Consider the following 19,926-nt stretch of genomic DNA (forward strand, 5'->3'; position numbering starts at 1 on the left):
CAGGGCGACAGGTTTTGGCTTCTTGAATGCCCTATGCAAAGCAGCGGCCGTCCTTGGAAACTTAATATTCGGCTCTCTGGTCAGCTTCACCAAATCGATCCCCATCCTGCTGGCCTCCACTGTGCTGGTGTGTGGAGGACTGGTGGGCTTGCGCCTGCCCGACACACGAACCCAGGTCCTGATGTAATGGGGAACAAGCCATCCGTAATACTGCATTTCTTTCTCCTGCCCTGTGTCGACCCTCCGGACTGACTCAAGGCTTCAGATTTTTTTTTTTTTTTTCAGATCTCAAAAGGTGGTAAAATAGCAGAACACTAACTCTTGCCGTGACTGAAATGTAGATGCATACCATCCTGCCCCTTAGATGTGAGTGTGCAGTGTTTTCCAGGCCTTGTTTCCCTTCCGAACTGGGATGCTCCCAGCTCCCAACAGTCAGTCAGTGGAAGCGTTGTTGAAGTGTCCTCGGCAGCCGGGCCTCCCTGAGATCCTGCTCCCTGAAGGTTGAGGAGCCTATGCTGCCCTAAGAAATAGATACTGCTTCTGACTTCACATTCACGGGAAATACAAGTTGGCATATTATTGCATTGGTGCTGAGGAGAGGGATTCTTCTTTTTTTTTTTTTTTTCAAACAGAGTGATATTTCCTGTTTACTTAGAAAAGGACACCCAGCTGAATTCTTGCTGTTACAGCAGGGCCTTTCAAAGAAAACCATGTGTCACCAAACGGAGCTGGGTGGGGCTCTTTTGAGGCCTGACAGGGAAGGTGGCTTTGCTAACAAGACGGAGAAAGGCTCTGCCCTGCGCAGCAAAGATCTGAGTGAACGGCATACACCAGCTTTCTGCCCAGTTCCAGTCCTGAAAAATCTGAGGAGGGAGTCGCGCTGGTGTCTGTGATGGTGGCCTGGGGGCCAGAATGTTAGAAGATCAGAGATCAGAGACAGATCTTCTGCCTCTGTTTACCCCCGTCTCCTCCCCGCCCCCACCCCAGCTACCCTTGATCTTGCCAGGGAGCAGATTCCAAGAGAGAGAGCCACTTTCCGAACCCTGGGTCTGCCTGCCTCATTCTGCCCTTCATCCAAACTGTGTTCAGTCTAGAGATGGTCGGTCGTCTCCGTTGTTGTAAGTTGCAAATGAGGAAGAAGTCCACCCTCTAGAGGCGTTTGGAAAGGCAAAATGCTGCCTTGAGGGTACCACCTTTCTGAGGGACGGCGCCCCCGCACCCTTGACACTGGGCTTTCTAGCTGGTAGCGCTGAAGTGGGTCTTCTTCCTCTAGCTTCCACTAGTCCTTGTGCTCCCGGCTGCCAGCTCTTGAGTGGAACCCCAGCCGGCTTAGTCCAAGCAAGGGGCCCTCTGGCGGACAAGGTGGTTTGGGGCTGCTTGCTTTACCTCTGGAATCCTCCTGGCCCTGGAAGACAGGTCAGCAGGACATTCCCATGGGCTGTCAGCTCTGCGACCTTCTCACCCCTCAGGCCTGCCCCTCCTCCAGGCTCATCCTTTTTATTCATCTTCTTTGAAATCTGAAGCCTCCTTATAGACTTGCAGCAGTGACCAGCAGCCAGGAATAAATCCCATATTAAAACAGTATTCCTGTTTTTAACTCTGTCTTGTCAAAGGGTTATCCTTGTTACTTATTATAGCATTTCCAGCAGGCTGCAGCCCCGGGTCCCCGGGAAGGGAGAGCCTTTGTTTCCAATAGCCATTCCCTTCAAAGCCCCATCCTGACCCCAAAGGCCCTCTGCCTCCTTCTCCCCTTCCTAATGGTGCTCCTGGAGCTCCAGAGTGCAGAGTTCTGACTCTGTGAAACATTTCTTGCATGAACATAGCCATGAATCGATCACCCCTTGAAGTCATTCAGGTCTGTAAAGGGGGCAGCCTGGTGTTGGAGGCTGGCAGGAAGAGGGTGGTTCCCTGGGGAGGTCAGCCCAGGGCCAGAACATCAGCAAAACGCCAACCCCAAACTGCAAAGGTGGCAGAAAGAGGGAGAATCAGACAAGACTAGATGAGATCTCTTGGGCTGATGCCAGCAAAGCAGGGAAAGAAACGGAACCGCCTCTCACTTCTGCCTCTGTAATATTCCTGGAGAACAAAGCTAGCATTCACACAACCCGGGAAGGTAGCCTGTATATTATTCTTCCACGTGGATTCATTTCCCTACCTACCTACCCCTTGATTCATCTTCTTCAAAAAGGCGCATGTGAGGACCCGAGCAGGGCTGTTTTAGTTGAACACAGCATGTACAATCACAACTACCAAAGTAAGATGTGTTTGTTCATCAGCCCATTCAGAAGCAAGAGAAATGTGCATGGATGTCATTGTCTCTAGTCTTCTTAGCTTTCTGAAAGTTAAGATGGTCCGGTAAGCAAAGTCCACTATCATAAATGTCTCACATGTCTGTTGTAGCACTAAATGTACAAAGTCTCCCAAGCTGCAGAGCTTAGCAGATGCAGAGTTTTATTTGAACATTGGCTGGGTCAGAATGAGATTAAATGAGCAGAACCCCACTTTGTGAGACCTGACACCATACATCCCCTTCACAAGGGCCTTTCTTGGCCTTCCCGTCACTTGATCCAAGCCTCGCAGGTGGCCCAAGAGGGATCTATTCTAATCTCCTGGACAGTCTGTGGTCACAAACCTTCTTGGTCACCACCTTTTCCACCTTCCACGCAGTTTTCTCTGCCTCCTTTGCATTGTTCCCATCACCTTGATTTTCTCTGAGAGAGCTCAGGTTGTCCCCGAAGTATGTGGCAGGGCCTGTCTGGCTTGTTGTGGGGTTAGCCAGCTTAAGATAGAGCCGTGAGATTACACAGGAACTCAGCTCTGTCCACGGAGCAGCCTGCTGGCGCCGGGACCTGTGACCAACATCTCGTTTCATCCACAAAAGAAGAAAAACGAGAGTATGTGCCAAAAGGGAAGCCTAGGAAACCGTTCCACTTGCTCCTGTATTTCTGACTCCTTTTCTATCCAAAATGTCCTCCTAGCTCTTTGGAATCAATCCAGAATGCCAAACCCAGAGGCCGGGGATCACCTTACACCCAGAGTAGTGACCCTGGGAGAGAAGATAGATGGGCCCTAGCCGCCTCCTTCATGCTGGACTCATCTTCGCAAGCACCAAATAGGTTTAGTCTAGGAACGGACAAATTACCAAGTAGGCAGGTTGTTTGGGAAGCCCCTAGGAATAGGCCAGAAAACATAGTTCCTATATTGTGTGTGTGCTGCCCGCTTCTTAGGATCCTGAACATTATCTCCACTCAGTGCTGGTTTGATGGTTATCATTGCCTGTTCAGGAAAGGGACCCACCCCCGCCATGGACACGGTTAGAAAACTCTCTGGTCACCATGCTCTCCCAAAGGCTGTCCCTGTAGCTGTCCTCTTTTCTCCCGTTTGTTCTTGAAATAGGAAGACCTAGGGCTGCAGAAACTGAGTCTTGAATTGATACCCCTAAGTTGGCAAATGCACCTTCATTTACAAATCTCACCAAAGCAGACTGCAAGTATGCACCAAAACCTGCTTCGCTGCTTCTCTGGATGTCTTTAGAGATCATGGGAGAGGTGGGGAAAGAAAGGTAGTGTCGGAGACAGTGCAAGATACCGCAGAGAAGGTTCCAGTGAAGGGCACACTGGAGCCTTTCTAAACCCTGGGATCATTTCAGAGTCATTTCGTGGGCATACCTTTTGATTCCCTCTGCCAACCAAAATAGAATATGACAGTCTCCAGTCTTTTCTATTTAATATCAAAATGGCCCTTATCTGTTCAATGCACTAAAGGCTCTGAAGTCAGAGATGTCTGATTTTGGCTTTTACCTGGTATCCTAGAAAGACAAGTGGTCGGTTGGTAAGGTTCATATTGGTGTATATTTGGTTTTCCTCTAACCCCCATGTCATGCTGAACTTAGTTCTGTGACCAAAGCTACAGAAACACAAGTTATGTGGCAACAACAGAAAGAACTCTACACCACAGGGCACTCAGATGAACTATACATTTCTTACGGTTTTCGCTTCTGCCAAACAATGTATGTTTTGAGAAAAGCTTTCCTCGCAGTATGTATGACGTAGACAAAAGAAAATTCTCAGTGTCTCCTAGACATATGTGTCCCTTTATTGTCCCGGGTATGGAGTGCCAGTTCTCCGTGTGATGTTCTCTTGCTCCATCCCTCCTATCAGCAGCATCCCACCAACCAGACACAGCTTTGCCAGAGCCTTCTTGGCTCTTTCTCCGACAATACCTAGATCTCAGTAATCCCAGAATTCTGAGTTACAAGGATACGGTTCGTGGATCTGTCTAGGCCCTTGTTTAAGGCCGGCGAGGCTGGGTGGGGCAAAGAGGTGGCGAGAGCATTGCCTGGTCTCTTGTCCTTTCATGTGATTATTCAGTACATACTGATGGAGCTCTTCCCTGTGCTGGGTTATAAGCCGCTAGTGAACGCTTTAGGGACTTGAGTGAAGGCAGAGGAAATGGGCGTGAAAGAGAAAACAGCGGCTATGGGGTCTCATATGGAAGCCCCTGCCCTATAAACACCAAGTGTTGTTTTCCCAAATTTAAAAGAAGCCCTAGCCTACGGTGGGCAGTCGAGAAACTACTCAGGCATTGGGACTGTCTGTGACGGGAGGAGAAGGCCCCTCAGTTTCTGGGCCTTTGTTGGAGGGACTGCTAACTAATCCTTGGGAAATGAGAGAGACGAAGGCACACATGCTGTTGCGTTGAGTGCCTGGGCATGAAGTCGCACTGAGGTGTCACTCAAGGGAAGGTAGCAGCCACAGAGATCGCCCCTTCTCCGTAGAGACGCTGGCTTTTAAAGTCCCGGAGTTCTTTCCATGGCCCGAGACGAGAGGTGGGGGCTGGGAGGTCTGGCCCAGAGCGAAGTCAGCGCCCCCCTCAGCGGCAGCCCTGTGCCCTGGCCTCAGCTTCCCGAGCTGTTTCCTTTCTGATTCTGAAGACTGGCGTCCACTGTCTTTGCAGATAGGCTGCAGACGCTTTGCCCCCTCTCTCCTCGGCAGATAAGCTCCCCAGAAAACAGGTTCTGACCGTTAGTGGCCTGAGCTTTTTGGATTTCAGTTCAAAACCAGTGCAGAGCTGTTGCCAAGCGTCTTGAAGGCACAAGGACCTTTGGGGCTCTGGGGCCTGAGGGGAAGCAGAGCAGAGAGAGTAATTAATTGGTGGGGACCCCCTCCCCTCTGGGAGCCCCGATTTCCTCTTTCACCCACAAACCCTCTCCTCCTTACCTCCCCGCGGCCGTACACACTCACTTCCTTTCTTTTCCATCTATTCTTCTTCCTCCTTGCCTCCTCTGGTCACCTCTTGACTCCAGCCGTGCACAGAGGCCAGGCCGAGCTTTCCTGGCACACTTGGGACTGAAGGGTGCGCCCATCCATTCCTCTGGTGGAGGCCCAAAGGGTGAAGAAGGTGTTGAATGGCAGTGGGTGCGGGGAGTCTAAGCTCCAGACTGTGGGTGTTGACACAGCTCCGTGAACCAGAGATTTCTAGCTGCTTCTCCCTCCCGTGCGTGATGAGATGGCCACCATTGGCATGGGACCCGAAAGAGGCCCATTTCTGGGGCAGAAGTCTGAGACCTTAGCATTGGACTCCCAAAAGAAGGACGAGGTAGCCCGCAGCAAGGCTCTCGGAATTCATTGACCCCTGGGAGGTAGGGGCACTGCTCCGGGCCTGCAGAGGGTCTGCTCGGTGCCAAAGGCTGGGGGCTTTCTATTCCGATTTAAATGCTGACATTGCAGAGGCTGCCCGCTCCCTGCCTACCCTGCCAGTCAGACTCCCCTTAGAGCCAAGAGTGCCCAAAACTAGGAGGAGGAGAAAGCAGCCCTCGGCCCTCTGTTCAGACTCCGACAGGGCTTAACACCAGCCTAGCAGACCACCCTAGAAGCAGGGGTGTAGAGTGACTGGCGGAGCCTGCTCACGGGGATGGGGGCCCCGAAAGCCAGCGATGTGCGGGAGCAGACTCAAACCCGTTCCCCAGAGGCAGTCCTTTCGGGCATTTTGTGAGCCAGTTGGGAAACACAGCCATTATACTAAACATTAGACTATGTAAACTTACAATAATAAATATGCGAAAGTCATCGCTTTCTAATTATTTTACCACACGTTAGCATCACCCGTGTCCTTGGGGTGATGGACACTGTGGTCTCTGGATGGTAGAGATGCTGTAGACTGTTGCACACATCTTCCCAACTCCACATTCAGTGACGTCACATTCATAGCTTGGAATCAGCCGGTGGGGGTGGAGGGGAGGATTTACACCGTGGAAATCTACCAAGGCTGCCGAGCAGACTCTTCGCCCCGAAGCCCCGACCGCTGTGTGGCCTCCCACAGCACGGACCCAGGCCACACCAAATTGAGTCCTGTAGGTTTGTGGGTCAGCATCGCCCACGTGTCCGAGGGAAGGAAAGACTTAGCAAGCTCAACCTCACGTCAGTACACGAAGGGTTTCTTTCTGCATTTGTATTGACTCAGAACAGGACCCACCGTGCAGAGAATCTGCCGCTTCCTATGGGTATTGCTCCTTCGGGGAGAATGTACAGTAAGTTGACTAATGTATGCTGTGCGAACAAAAATAAGCTCGTTTGAAGCTATGAAGTGTCTCCCCTCCCACACCCAAGTAGGTGTCCAAGAAGGAAACTCCTTCCTTGCCCTTGACATTCACCAGGCCTGCCTGGATAGAACTGGACAGATTTGCTTAATCTCACTTCCACCACTGTTGTTAGACATTTATTGTGCCAAATCCTATGTCCTGAATCAAACAGAAGAAAAAAGAAATGTTCTTTCTTGATACGTGCTTTTATGACATCTAAAAAGTGGTTATGTATCCTCGACCTGACCCGGGAACATGTTGAATAGATCATGTGTCCTTCACTGATGTCTAGATACTGTAAATAAAGTCCTGCGAGGGCTTTTTTTCTTTCAGGTAAACCTCCATTTTTGGACACATGCTAAGCCCACCATCCACTCTCCTTTGCAGTGAGATCTTGGCAGGGGTCCCGTCCTTGGTTTTGGCGTTCGGTTGTTTTGTTTTGTTCTGTCTTGTTCCTTTCCTGTTTTCACTGCTCTGTAAGACCTCCTGCTGTGAATGTTCTAGTTACCCCACTTGTACTGTATATATGTGCTGCATGTGTGAACCCCAATAAATTCTGTTTCAGGTTTCTGGAGTTTCCATCTTCCCTACAGCTGGTCCTATTGTGAACTCATCTTTCTGGTATGCTCCTCTGTGTCTGATTCCCGATAGCCAAAATGTTTGACCAAGTATGTTTTAACAAATGTCCCGAGACATCCATGCGTATCCTTGTGAACGGGCATGCTCCGTGTGGGATGACTCGTGTACAGCATAAATCTATCAGATGTGGAAGTGTGCATACATTTACTTGCCAGATACCTAACACTCATGTAACAGCTGCAAAGATATTTAATGTACATCGGATTATTAATAAAAGAGCATTTTTTGCTCCATTATATTCAAATAAAGATTGCCGTGCGACTGACTTCTCTTCTAAGCATGAATTGACCCTTTAAAAATAAGGACTGTCCTTTCTATGCTTAGGCATCAAGAAAATCTGTTTCCCTTGATTCGGGCTTATTTGAATTGTTTCTGTGGGCCGGGATCATGGGTCCTGAGGTATTGTTGATGTTACAGGAACACTTTCTGATTGTTAGCCAGGACCATTGGGAAGAAAGTGTTCGTGGGGGAGCTGGGGGCAGAGCACGTGTCTGTGTTCTTTTGCTCTAGAACAGGAATAGCAAACAGATTTTTATCTAGCCTATTAACTCACTTGTCTGATGGTGGCTGCTTGGAATGGTCGTCTGAGAAGAATGATGAGAAAAAATGCTGTGTTTCGTAGCACTGCTATCAAAGGCAGAAACACGGACTAATCCCAGAGGAATACCTCTCACTGCAGGTCACCGAACCCCCAGCTTCAAATATCCGTAGGAATAAAGGGAATTGTTATTCCCTATAACGAAGACAATTCCAAGGTTGGTTATGACATAGCCAGTCAACGTCACTGAAGACCCAGGTTCCTTCCACCTTTCACATCGGCCATCCTCAGCAGACTTGCCTTTGTCCCCTCAGGGGCATGAGAGAGTTCCAGCAAGTTGAAGCATCAGATATTCGCACAAAAATATAAGAACCAGAAGACAGACTATGCCCTCTTTAGGACCCTTTTTGGAGGACATTCTCAGAATCCTCTGGCAGACTTCCTGTTACATCTCACTAGCGGGACTTGCATTATTTGCCTATTCCTCAACCAATCACTCTCAAGGGGAATGTAATGATCATTTCTGGCTTAGACTGATAACATTCCCCTCCCTCTAGAGAGCTCAGAAGGAGTTCTCTCTCCCCTAAAACACATGGCTTCTGACTACCTGAATAAAACTGAATTTAATGAGCAAGAGTAAAGGAAGGTAGCCATTGAGTAGGCAAGCAATGGTGGGCCATGACTTCCAGAACCGTTCTATGTAACACTCTTGCCATACTCAGCTATTTATAGTTACACCTAAAATAACTACAACTAAGTTAAGAACTCCATTGCTCAGTCATACCTAACCACATTTCAAGATGCTCAGTTGCCACATATGGTGGGCTAGTGGCTACCTTATTGGACAGCACAGATATAGACCATTTTATCATCACCAGAGGTTCTGTTGGACAGCACTCCCCTAGACATTGTGCACTCGCTTCCCTCTTGCAGGCTGTTCCTTCTTCTGGGGCCTGCTCACACTTCTTCCCAGGTTCTCTCTTCCAAGGTTAGATCCTCTCTTTTTGCTCTAGCAACTTTGTTCTCCCTTTCCCTTCTCCCCACCAGACTGGAGATAGCCAGCCCATCACATCATATTGGTCTTCCCCCTTTCTCCAGCCCCAGCCCACCTGATTTAGAACCAATTGATTACTCAAGAAAATTTACCATTTGCCCCCTTTTTCTTTCTTTCCTGTTTTATGATAAGACTCTCACATGAAGAGGAATAGAGGATTCCACAGGCTAAAGAAACCTAATAGTATCAGGGGTTATGGCAAGCATGGGAACTCACCAAAAGATACTGAAGGTGCCGATGAGTTTCCCCAAGGATCATTGTGAGATCTGACAGAAGCATCCTCAAGCCTGGCCTAGACCAGTGGGGGCAAAATGCCAAATGTGAAATTCCCAGCAATCAGTATGTTAACACAAGGCAACATTAGTCTTGAAGGAATATCTTTTCCTGCACAGTGATGTCTGAGACAGCGAAGGTGCTATTATTATCTATATTAATTTGCTAGGGCTGCCCTAACAAAGTACCACAGACTGGCTCGGGCTTATTTTGTTACAATTCTAGAGGCTAGAAGTCCAATATCAAGATGGAAAAAGGGTTCATGTCTTTGGAGGCCTTCCTCCTTGGTTCTAGATGGTCTTTTTCTCTCCATGGTGTCCCATGGTCTTCACTTGGCAGATGTCTGTGTCTTAATCTCCTTTTTGAATAAGGGCCCTTGGATTAGGACCCATCCTAATAACATCATTTTAGACTAATTACCTCTCCAGAGACCGTATCTCCACAGGCAGTCACAGTCTGAGGTACTGGGGGTTAGGACTTCAACATAAGAATTTCTACATAAGGACACAGTTCAGCCCAGAACATTAGCCCAAATGCCACTTATGCTATTGTGTATGTATATTGTGTATGGGATTGTATGGTATGTGTGTATTGTGTGCAGAATGGGATTGAATTTGCCTGTGGTCACATGGCAGAATAGCAGGGCTATCTTGGATGTGTTCACTCTTGTGTGTGCTATTCATTCAGAGGGGGACATAAAGAGAGACAGATTGGGGAATAACCCTTGGGCCCAGCCCTCCTAAGCCAGAAACAGACAGATAACTCTCGAGGATACCCCAGGGCAGGCTCGCCAGCCTTTGAGGCTTGTGTTATGCTGTTCTTAGACCTGTGAGTCTCCCTCCTCAGGCTCTCTGCTTACTAGAATTCCAAATGAGACCTGCTCTGTCTGTACAATAATTTTCTCTAACCCTGGAGTCGGCAAGGGTGGCTCTCCCCACGCCACCGCAGCCTCTCGTGGGCCGGCAGGAGGAGGGTGGTGCTCCCCACGCCAAGCAGCTTCTCGTGGGCCGGCCGGTGAGGCGTCCTCCACGACTGTGACCAGCTCGGGCGCTGCTTGGCTGCCAGGGGAGCGGGGGGCGGGGCGCCCCGGGAGCGGCAGTCGGCCGCAGTCCCTTTGTTCCGTGCGGAGAACCGATGCAGCGTCCCCTCCTGTAATCTGCAGTCCAGACACCAGGTGGAGAAGTGAAAACCACAAAGAGGACAAGTTCTTGAAGGAAAGGCCGGCTCCCGCCCTGCAGCTGCTGGAATGGCCTTGGCCGGAACGAAGGGTGCTGTGGGCTGGGAGAGCTCGGAGGACGCAGTCAGCCCCACCCCTGACTCCAAGGGCACCAGCGGCCACCTGCCTTCAGCCCTATTTCTGTGCTCCCTGCCCCCGAGCCCCCAGGGCGGCAGAACAGACCCTATGTACAGCAGTTGCACTCGCTCCCAGCTGCTCACACCTGCATCCTTGCTCCTGAGAGAGCGCCCAAAAAAGCCCTGAGAAAGCCAGTGAAGTCTCACCGGCAAATTCCATTTGCGGCTGGACGGAAAGCTACTGCACATTGCAAAAAGCGAGGCGATTTGTAAGTTTCCGCACCCCCTCTTCTGGCCTCTGAAAACATTGGATGTGTCCCAGGGCAGGCCAGGGCTTTGTGTGCTCTTGCACCCTAGGCTGGAGGATGCTGGCGGCCTCCCGTGTCCCTTAGAGGACGCCTGTAGCACTTTCTAAAGTGCAGGAAGCTGGGGCTTTTCCAGACCTCAGAGTCCCATTTCTCCATCCACACAGAACTGGTGAACCTACCGGAGGAGGGGGCAGAATACCACTGTTGCTAAGAGCATGAGTTTGAGCAGCGTCAGTTCCAGGTTTGGGGGTTTCTCCTTAAGAAGATTATAATCAAAATGTTAGCTACCAAAGTAACTATTTAGAATGAGAAAAGAAGAGGGGCACCTGGGTGGCTCAGTCGGTTAAGTGTCTGCCTTCAGCTCAGGTCATGATTCCAGGGTCCCGGGATCAAGTCCCTGCCCCACGGGGAGCCTGCTTTTCCCCCTCCCTCTGATGCTCCTGCTCTCTCTTTCTCTATCTCAAATAAATAAATAAAATCTTGGGAAAAAAAAGAATGAGAAAAGAAGCTCCCACAATTTACAAAGTTTTAAAAGCTGATATATATTGCAGACCGTAGCAAAATTCCGGAAAAATAACACACTATTATAATTAATTAACTGCCTGATACATCTATTTTTTTTCCTGTATTATTTGGCTGCTTATTCTCTGATTGCCTCTTCATATGGTAACAGTTTTGTGATATCATTGTCTAGAAAGGGAATAGAAAGATACAGATTAGTTTTGATTACTAATAGTTTTGGGGTGTTTTCTTTTTTTTTGAAAGTTTCTTGTTTCTTCTCCATTTCCCACATACCTCCTGTGCTGAAGACAGACACCACATTCACGTTTGCAGTCCAGCCTCTGGCCCTGTGTGTTCGAGTCACAAGGCCAGGTGAGTGGGCACTGGGGACAGCAGGAATATTCCTGGAAGCCATTCCTTCAGAGAGACAGCCTGCAATACTTAACGATCACAGAAGTGAGTGTGAGCTACATCAGTGTATCTCACCAAACCCAAACTCAATATCTCATATTTACCCAGCTCAAATTCCTCTCAGCCAGCTTTCCAAACTGCCTAGCTCCACCCAACACCGGGGCAAGTTTGAGGGAGAGAAGAACGGTAGCAAGAAATGGTAGTTTTAACTGACTAAGGAAACCAGCTATTAAGGTTTTCTTTAGTTTTGTAAAATTTTAAATAACATATGACCGTTTGAATACGCTGTTAAGGCCCTCCCAAGTGCCTCGAAGGGACCTGCGCAAATGGGGGCCTTGAGGTTTATGCTTCATTAGCTTTGTGGTAAGCACTCCTCTGAGTTTTGGAGTCACAGATGTGGGTTTGAATCCTGACCCTGCCACTTAGCAGCTGTGAGGGCATGGAGGAAGCTAAAATTAGTCTTTCTGCGTGTTCATTTCTAGAACTATACATTAGAAGTGATGCTGGTTTGTATTTCGCTGGGATTTTTAGGGATTGAGGAAATGTGTGTAAAAAAGCTTAGCAAAGCACTTGACACGAGTCCTCAGGACGTGGCAGCTAGTGTGATAAGCCAGATTGGCTCAATTCTGCTCTTGGAGGCAGGTCTGCACTTCCCTTCACTCTGAGGATGTTGAAGAGCTGTGATAACGGGAGCCAGATCCTCCTGGAGGCCTCACACAGGATGGAGTCCTGCCATTGTCTGGCTCTCACAAGGCTTCTACAGGATCCGGTGACTACTAGCTTCTCCTGTCCCAGGCAGGCCTGACGGGCACCTGGACCTCTCCTGACCCTGGCCGCAGCTCCAGGTGACTTACCCACAACCCCCAACTCAGCTGTCATTCCGCTTCCTACAAAGACAGCACAGACAGCGCTCTGCCTGAGAGCCGGGGTGCTCAGCTCCACAGCAGGGGCTCTGGCAGCCGGGAAGAGAAGGAAGGAAAAGTGGCGGCACCCACACCAGATGCCAGGACCTCCCCGACTCCAGCGGCCCCTGAGTAGACCGTGTGGACCTGGCACTTCTCCTCAAGAGCTGCCTCCTCCCGGGTGGCTGGGGCTTTGCCACTCAGCCTGCTCCAGACACAGAATGTTGTCCGAGTCTTCTCCAGGTACAGCTGCTGTGAACAGAGCCCAGAGGAGACTTGCTTCTTCGGGACTAAGACAAAGGCCAAAGAGCAATGGTTCCCAGCAGGCCAAGCTCGCAAAACGGTGGAGGAGGAAATGAATAATTTACGGGGAGGAAAAAGAGCCATGTTAAGTGCCCCCTGCGCACAAGAAGGCACGACGAGAAGCCAGGGATGGCCCAGGTCTGGAGCCTGACGCTGTGCAGGCCCCACAGAGGACCCTCTGGAGGTCCAGGTGCGACGCCGCACCAGCAGGAGTCAGGAGCTTGGTCTCTAGACTAGGTGGAACCTGAATTCAAACCCTGGCTTCCCCACTAGTAAGCTGTGTGGTCCAGGGCGAGTTGATTAACCTCTCTGAGCCTCAATTTGTCATCAGTAATAGAGGGATACTTACATCACTCACCGAAAGGACTGAATGCAAGTGTTTAGCACATTGTCTTCGTGATGTCTTTTGATGCACAGAAGTTCCTAATTTTAATCTACTCTAATTTGTCAACCTTTCCATTGTAGGTTAGTGCTTTAACGATCATATAAAAAATCGTTTTCTACCCTGAAGTCATGAAGACATTCTCCTCACCTAGCTACTTTATTGTTTTTCATCGCACATTTAGCTCTACATTTAAGCTGGAATTCATTTTTGGGTACCTTCAGTATCGATCAGAAGACCAAAAGACAACATTAATAGAGTGAAAGGGAAAGCTGCAGAGTTAGAAGATGTCAGCACTTTGAATAACCAACAAAGAACTTTTATCCAGAATAGATGAAGAACTCCTACAAATCAATACGGAGAAGACAGATGACTCAATAGAAAAGGAGCAAAGGTCTAAATGGAAACTTGAAAAAAGATGTCCAGAAGAACATGGCCATTGAATATATGAAAACAAGGGGCGCCTGCCTGGCTCAGTAGGTGGAGCATGTGATTCTTGATCTCGGGGTCATGAGTTCAAACCCTACACAGGGTGTAGGGCTTATTTTAAAACAAAACAAAACAAAAAAACAATGAATCTCATGAGTCATCAGGGCAATGCAAATAAAACCATATTATGACACCACTAAATACCCTCTGCCCCCAGAATGGCTAAAATTGAAAAGACTGATAATACCAAGTGTTGACAAGGACCTCTCATCAAGGAACTGCCACTTACTGGTGGGAAGGTAAATTGGTATGATCGTTTGAAAATGGTACAGAATTCCTCTCTTTGGTATATGCTCAATAGAAAGGTTTCTATACTTGCATCAAAGACATGCACCATAATGTTTGTAGCAGCCAATGCCAAATATGGAACAGGCTGAGGAATTCCTACCATTGTATTCCCAGTGCCTTGGATCATGACTTACACATAGTAGGCACACAATTAATATTTGTTAAATGAGGGACACCTTGGTGGTGCAGTCATTTGGGTGTACGACTCGGTTTCTGCTCAGGTCGTGATCTCACGGTCATGAGATTGGGCCCTGCGTCAGGCTCTGTGCTCAGCGCAGAGTCCACTTGGGACTCTCTCTCCCTCTCTCTCTTCTCCTCCCCACTCCCTGGGCTCTCTCTCTCTCTAAAATAAATAAATGAACTTTTAAAAATTTATTTGTTGAATGAGTGAACAATCTGAGGATGCAGTCCAGCCCGTCAGCCTGCATACGAGGCTCTCTATGATCTTGTCCCTGCGTCCTTCCGCAGCCGCCTTCCCCTCTATCCCCAACTGCATACATCTCCCTGGCACCTAGGTGCTGGCAGACACTGCCAAGCCTCGCTCAGGCCGCCTCTCCACCTAGAAGACCCTTCCACCTTGCTCGCTTTCTCAGGTCAGGCTTCCCCAGAAATAGACTCTGGGAGAGAGATTCTCAGGAAGGAAGTGTATCGGTGAGTGCTGTTGGGAATAGTGCCCATAAAGGAGTGAAGAAAGCTGCCCTGGGCAGAAGGAAAGTTTACTGTGACAGAACTGCACCAGGGGTGTCCACTGATCCCACGCAGCTCTGCTTATGGGACAGCTTTCAGAATTGTCCCAAACTGAGGCAATGGGGTATGGCCTTTGTACTCCTACCAATGACCTATGGCATGAGGCCATCTGAGGAAGGGGACGACCTTGGGTGAAGCAGTTCCCTTTGACAAGGGAAAGGCCGGGGAGGGATTCAACTGTGAGCTGTGGGCAGACAGCGCTCAGGGCAGGAGGGGAGCGAGTGCTCCGGTCTCAAAGCAGGATCTGTGCTGTGCGTCGCAACACACACTGCACCTCCTCATTTCTCACAGGTAAGATTGCAGCCTCACCTGCCCCCAGGAAGCCTACCCTGACTTCCTCTACTGGCCCCCTCAGCAGCTGAGCTTCCCTAATCTCCAGGGTTCACCTCTTTGTGGTAAAGGAGCCTGTGTGTCTGTCTCTTCCAGCAGACTAAAAGAGCTGGAGAGAGGAACTATATTTCATTTACATTTGTCTCCCTAACACACTTGATGCCTAGCTCGACCAGAGACCATACATTCATAATTTGACTCTATATAATAAAACTAAATCTACAGGTGTCTCTATTTCTTTTTTTTTTTAAGATTTTATTTATTTTGAGAGAGAATGAGCGAATGTGGGTGTGGGTGTGGGTGTGTGTCTGTGTGTGTGTAAGCAGGGAGAGGGACAGAGGCAGATGGAGAGAGAGAATCTCAAGCAGACTCCATGATGAGCACAGAGCCCCACAAAGAGCTTGATCTCAAGACCCTGAGATCATGACCTGAGTCAAAATCAAGAGTCAGATGCTTAACCAACTGAGCCACCCAGGTGCTCCAGGTGTCTCTATTTCTCAATATAGTGTAGCGTAATGGTTAAGAGCATGGATGCTGGAGCCAAGTTTTCTGGATCTATTTCCTGGCTCTGTCACTTTTAGCTGGATGACCTCAGACAAGTTGCTTGACTGCTCTGTGTGCAGTGTTTCAGCAATAAAAACGGAAAAATAGCAACTACCTCTTAGGATTGGTGAGTCAATGTGCAATGCTTAGAGCAGTGCCCAACACATAGTAAGCTTGCAATAAATGTGAGCAATTATTACGAAAGGCATGCATATTCTTAGCAATTCCGTTTAGGCTGTGGGGAAATGACCGAGTAGAAAAAAGCCCTTGCAAGTCTTGGCTCTCAACAAGAACTCCTAGAGAGATTTTTAGCCTTCATTTCCATTGCGACCTTTTTCATGGTCACACACTGGGAGGCCGTGTCACCAGACATTCCAGAGCAAAGACTCCAGGTAGTCAGCTGAAGACTTTCTTTAGCATGTGGGAGTCAGAAGCATTTGCACACGCGGGCAATGGACACCAGCTCCTCGTCGGTAATGGCATGACCACAGCCATCAATTCTTGCTGACATTCAGATGCCAGGTTCCAGTTCTATGGAATGAAGGATACCTGTCATCCTCTTTGTCTTGAGCTATTTTCTGAGCTGTTTGTTGAAAATGATGCAAGAATCAAACAACCACAAATCTGCTGTCCTGAGTGCCCGCTTCCCCACCCCACTCTCCATGCTTGCAGTTCTTCTTGAAGGGCCATAGAGCTATGGAGTTTTCCTGCCAGTACACCTGTCTACCTGACTGTTAGCCTCCATTCTCCAGAAGAAGCAAAGGGAAGGAAAACGAGAAGAAAGACTGGGGATATGGAAATAGGGGGGGATTTTCCAAGGAGGGAAAGTCAAACAGGTTCCCCTCCTTCTCCAGAGCAACCCTTTTCCTGAGGCCCAAGATAATGTCATGGTCCTGTTGAGATTCTAATGAGCCCAGCAGCCGAGTTATGTGGTCTTATTTTTCCTGTGTGAAATCCTTCATTCAAGTTGGCTCAAGAAATGATATCCAGATGGGGAGGAGAGGTCCAGAGACCCCAAATTGCTGATCGTTGCAAGTTTATTAACCCACTAAAAAATACCAAGGAACTACTCTCTACCCCAAATCACTGTAGTCACCAATAACAGATAAGACAGACATGGTCCTCCCCGTTTTCAAGAAGCCTACATTATAATGGGGTAAGACAGACAATAAGGAAACAAATAAACAAATTAATTAGGATGGTCTACAGGACTGATACACAAAACACAAAGCTGGATGATACCCCTTCCATCACCAGGTAGGAGCTACTTTAGATCAGATGGCCAGGGAAGCCCTCTCTCAAGAGGTGACCATTGACCTGAAGAACAAGAAGACATCTCAAAGCTCAGTCCGGACTAGAGCGTGTTTTGCTCTGGAACTGTCTAAGTGAGGGAACCCCTTCTCCCCCACAAGGAGACAGCTACAAAATCAGCTGCTGGGCTGTATCAGGAAGGGAGTGGGGACTGTGGCAGCAAAGAGAACTTGCTGCTCTCCTACACGCGGCCATCTTGGGTTCTAGTGGCCCCCTCTAGGGCTGCTCGTGGTTTTCCCATCCCAGACACTGAATCCGTCCATAGTGCAGACACCAAAGCTGTGACCAAGAGCCACGTTGCTGTTCCATAGCTCTAGTTGTGGTGCAGGCAGACGATGTCTCTGGACTCTGCTCGCAGACTCCTTGGTGTTGTGTGGCAAGCTCAGCACCTGCGGAACAGCCCTATTCCTTTCAGTGCTGTTGCAGAGGGATGGTACTTCGTGGGTGCTAAACCTCAGCTTAAAAAAGAAAAAGTCTCGCATTACCCAACAACCGGAAAAAAACGAAAGACCCATCATGAATGTCAGCAACCCCACCCACCCAAAAAGAGAACTCACAGGACAATAGATTTTTTTGTATCCCTCCAGATTCTCTTTTCATATTTGTTAATGTGCAGGAATATATTTTCCACAATTTTGATCAGCATCAATACACAAGTTTGTAGCTTGTTTTTTCTACTTTACGTTTTTCCTATGATACATTTCTCCTCAGTAATATTGTTCCCAAGTGTCATTTTAACAGCTTAAGAGAATCTAATTATGTTGCATTTCATCATTTGTGTTTGCTTGTTTTTATTACATTTTTGAGGACTGAGATTATTTGAAATTTGTGTGTGTTATACAAGGTCCTGCTAGGGACATGTGGGTAAGACTTGGTTTTTCTTTTCTTTTTTTTTTTCTTTCCCTCTCTTTTGCCTTGTGGAAATATTCCAGAGTGAAGTGACCAAGTCAATGGGTGTAAACAGTTTTACAGCTCTCGTTAAATTTACTAGACAGCTCTCAGGAAAGATGGAGCCGGTTTATGGCACCAGCCAATAGTGGGTATGTGCTCCTTTTCTTAGATCTGCTTCTCAACTGGACTTTATCCATATAAAGAGATAAAAGTGCTGCAAGCAATTTGAAGGAATTCCTTGTTTTATAGAAGAAAAAAAAAAACCTCAAAGCCTTCCTTTAAACCCACTGGTAGTTATATAACCTTAATTTAACCTTAGCCCTGATACTCCATAAACAGACCACTCTATGTACCCTTGTCTCAGGCAGGCCTTTGTCTTCACTTCTCCCTCCTCTGAAAACTCTTTCCAGAAAATCACGTGGCTTGCTTGCTTACTTCAGTCAGGTCTCCTCACCGCACCTAAAATGCCACTCTGCCCTGTCACTCTCTCTCCCCTCACCTTGTACACCCCTCCCCATTGCCTGACACAACGTGTGCCTTCTTTTTTCTATAGATAGTATCTGTGTCCCTCTTCTAGAATGTACATTTCTTGAGAACAAAGACTTAGTCTCTTCTATTTGCTTCTATGTTCCCAGTGCCTAGAAGATGCCTCGTGCACAGTAAATATTCCATAACTACTGCTGAATGAACGAGGGAGTGAATGAACGAAGTGTCTGATTCCATCATCAGTCTTGACATTCTGAAGAGCAGGGTCTGGAAACCTGTGTGAGGCTCACTGGTGAATCTAAGAGTTTGCTGGCCATAAGTTCCTAACTCAAATGAAACTGATGAGTCCTCTCGCCCCAAAAATGTACACTCACAGAACTTACTGTGTAATTTCGAAGGGTTCTGCCTGGCTGAAGCTCTTGGTGGGTCCAGAAACCTCAGCTTGGGAACTTGTGCTCCACCGACCACAGCATAACCCGGAAATCACTGATGGGCGGCCTTACAAGCCCAACTTGTTTTAGTTGGGCCCGTAAAAGATTAACCGGCACAAAGGTTTTTAAAGTTTTGCACTGGTTGCTCCATAATGAAAAAATCTGAAAATTTCATTGGAAAACCAATCCATATTTCTCAATTCTCTTGGAAATTCAGAAGACCTGGCAGCACTCAGCCCACATTCCTAACTGAAGATAAGCAATCACGGCCCCAGGTGACATCTGTCCCCACTGCTCCCCCTGCTTCTCTGGTTAGAAGCTGAGTGTTCATGGCTATTTGTTACTGGGCTCAGACTGTTGTTTTCTTAAACCTGAGTTGAGGGGAAAGCAAAACAGACCTCTGCCTCTTATTTTTCTCAAGCCACGTTCACTTCACGTATTGATGTTACATGCCTAGCCACTGCAGGAATTTGACTCGGGACCCCTTATCTAACTCAACCATGAATTATAAGTTGAGGCAACTCAGACCCAAAACGGTTAAGAAACTTGCCCAAGATTACATGGGGCCTGACTTAAACTCAGGTTTCCTAAATCAATACTCTTTCTCGTGCACTGTCTTCTCAACTGAATAAAGAGCCGAGAAATGTATCATGTCATTAGAAACCATGCATGTCTGCAAATCTCTCAGAATCGGCTAAGTTTTTCAAGGTCATCTCTATACACCTGCCAAATGCTCAGAGACATCCAAGCAATGCCTGACCTAGTGAATGAACAAACGAATGAATGAATCAGTTTTCAAATTACAGTTTAAGCTGGGGAAAAGTGGGATTCATTTAAAATTAAGCCACCTTTCACGAACAATGGAGGGTATAATTTTAATTCTGACCACTCATTTTTCTTTTCTTTTTTTCTTTTTTAAAGGAGATAGAAGTGTATTGACTACACCACGAGGGAGCAGCCAGCAGGACACAGAGGAGAGACTGTGTGCCACAAGGCGGTGAGGCCACGGTTACAGGGCAGGGGGGGGAGTATGGGGATATACAGGATTTTCCTTTTCCCGTAACTGTGCCTGGTCAGAAGTAGCCCATTGGTCAGTTAGAGCCTGTGGCTTACTGAGCCTGTTTGCGTTCAGCCTGGTGGTCGGTCGCTGGGGGCCCTTTTACCTCACTCAGATGTCCATTGCTCAAGCCTGTGCCTAAAAGCGGTATCTGCATCCCCCCCCCCCC

At 48.1% G+C, this 19,926-nt stretch overlaps 1 protein-coding gene across 3 annotated transcripts in view; it reads left to right on the top strand.

Moving 5' to 3' along the window:
• The window catches only part of SV2C (synaptic vesicle glycoprotein 2C), a 219,948-nt gene extending 200,283 nt beyond the window's left edge, over positions 1 to 19,665 (top strand). For 2 of the 3 annotated variants that reach the window (XM_064596255.1, XM_045896690.3), the window contains one exon: positions 4 to 7,484. In XM_064596255.1, the coding sequence (XP_064452325.1) occupies positions 4 to 187 (184 nt within the window). In that variant the 3' untranslated portion in view covers positions 188 to 7,484. Of the gene's footprint in view, positions 1 to 3; positions 7,485 to 19,621 lie in introns of those variants that run through there. The other variant, XM_054512472.2, reaches the window with a different exon arrangement.
• The last annotated feature ends 261 nt before the right edge of the window (positions 19,666 to 19,926 follow it).

The sequence above is a fragment of the Mirounga angustirostris genome, unplaced genomic scaffold (assembly GCF_029215605.1).
Source record: "Mirounga angustirostris isolate CCGP_5_RB_7025 unplaced genomic scaffold, mMirAng1.0.hap1 SCAF_7, whole genome shotgun sequence".
Classification (NCBI taxonomy): domain Eukaryota; kingdom Metazoa; phylum Chordata; class Mammalia; order Carnivora; family Phocidae; genus Mirounga; species Mirounga angustirostris.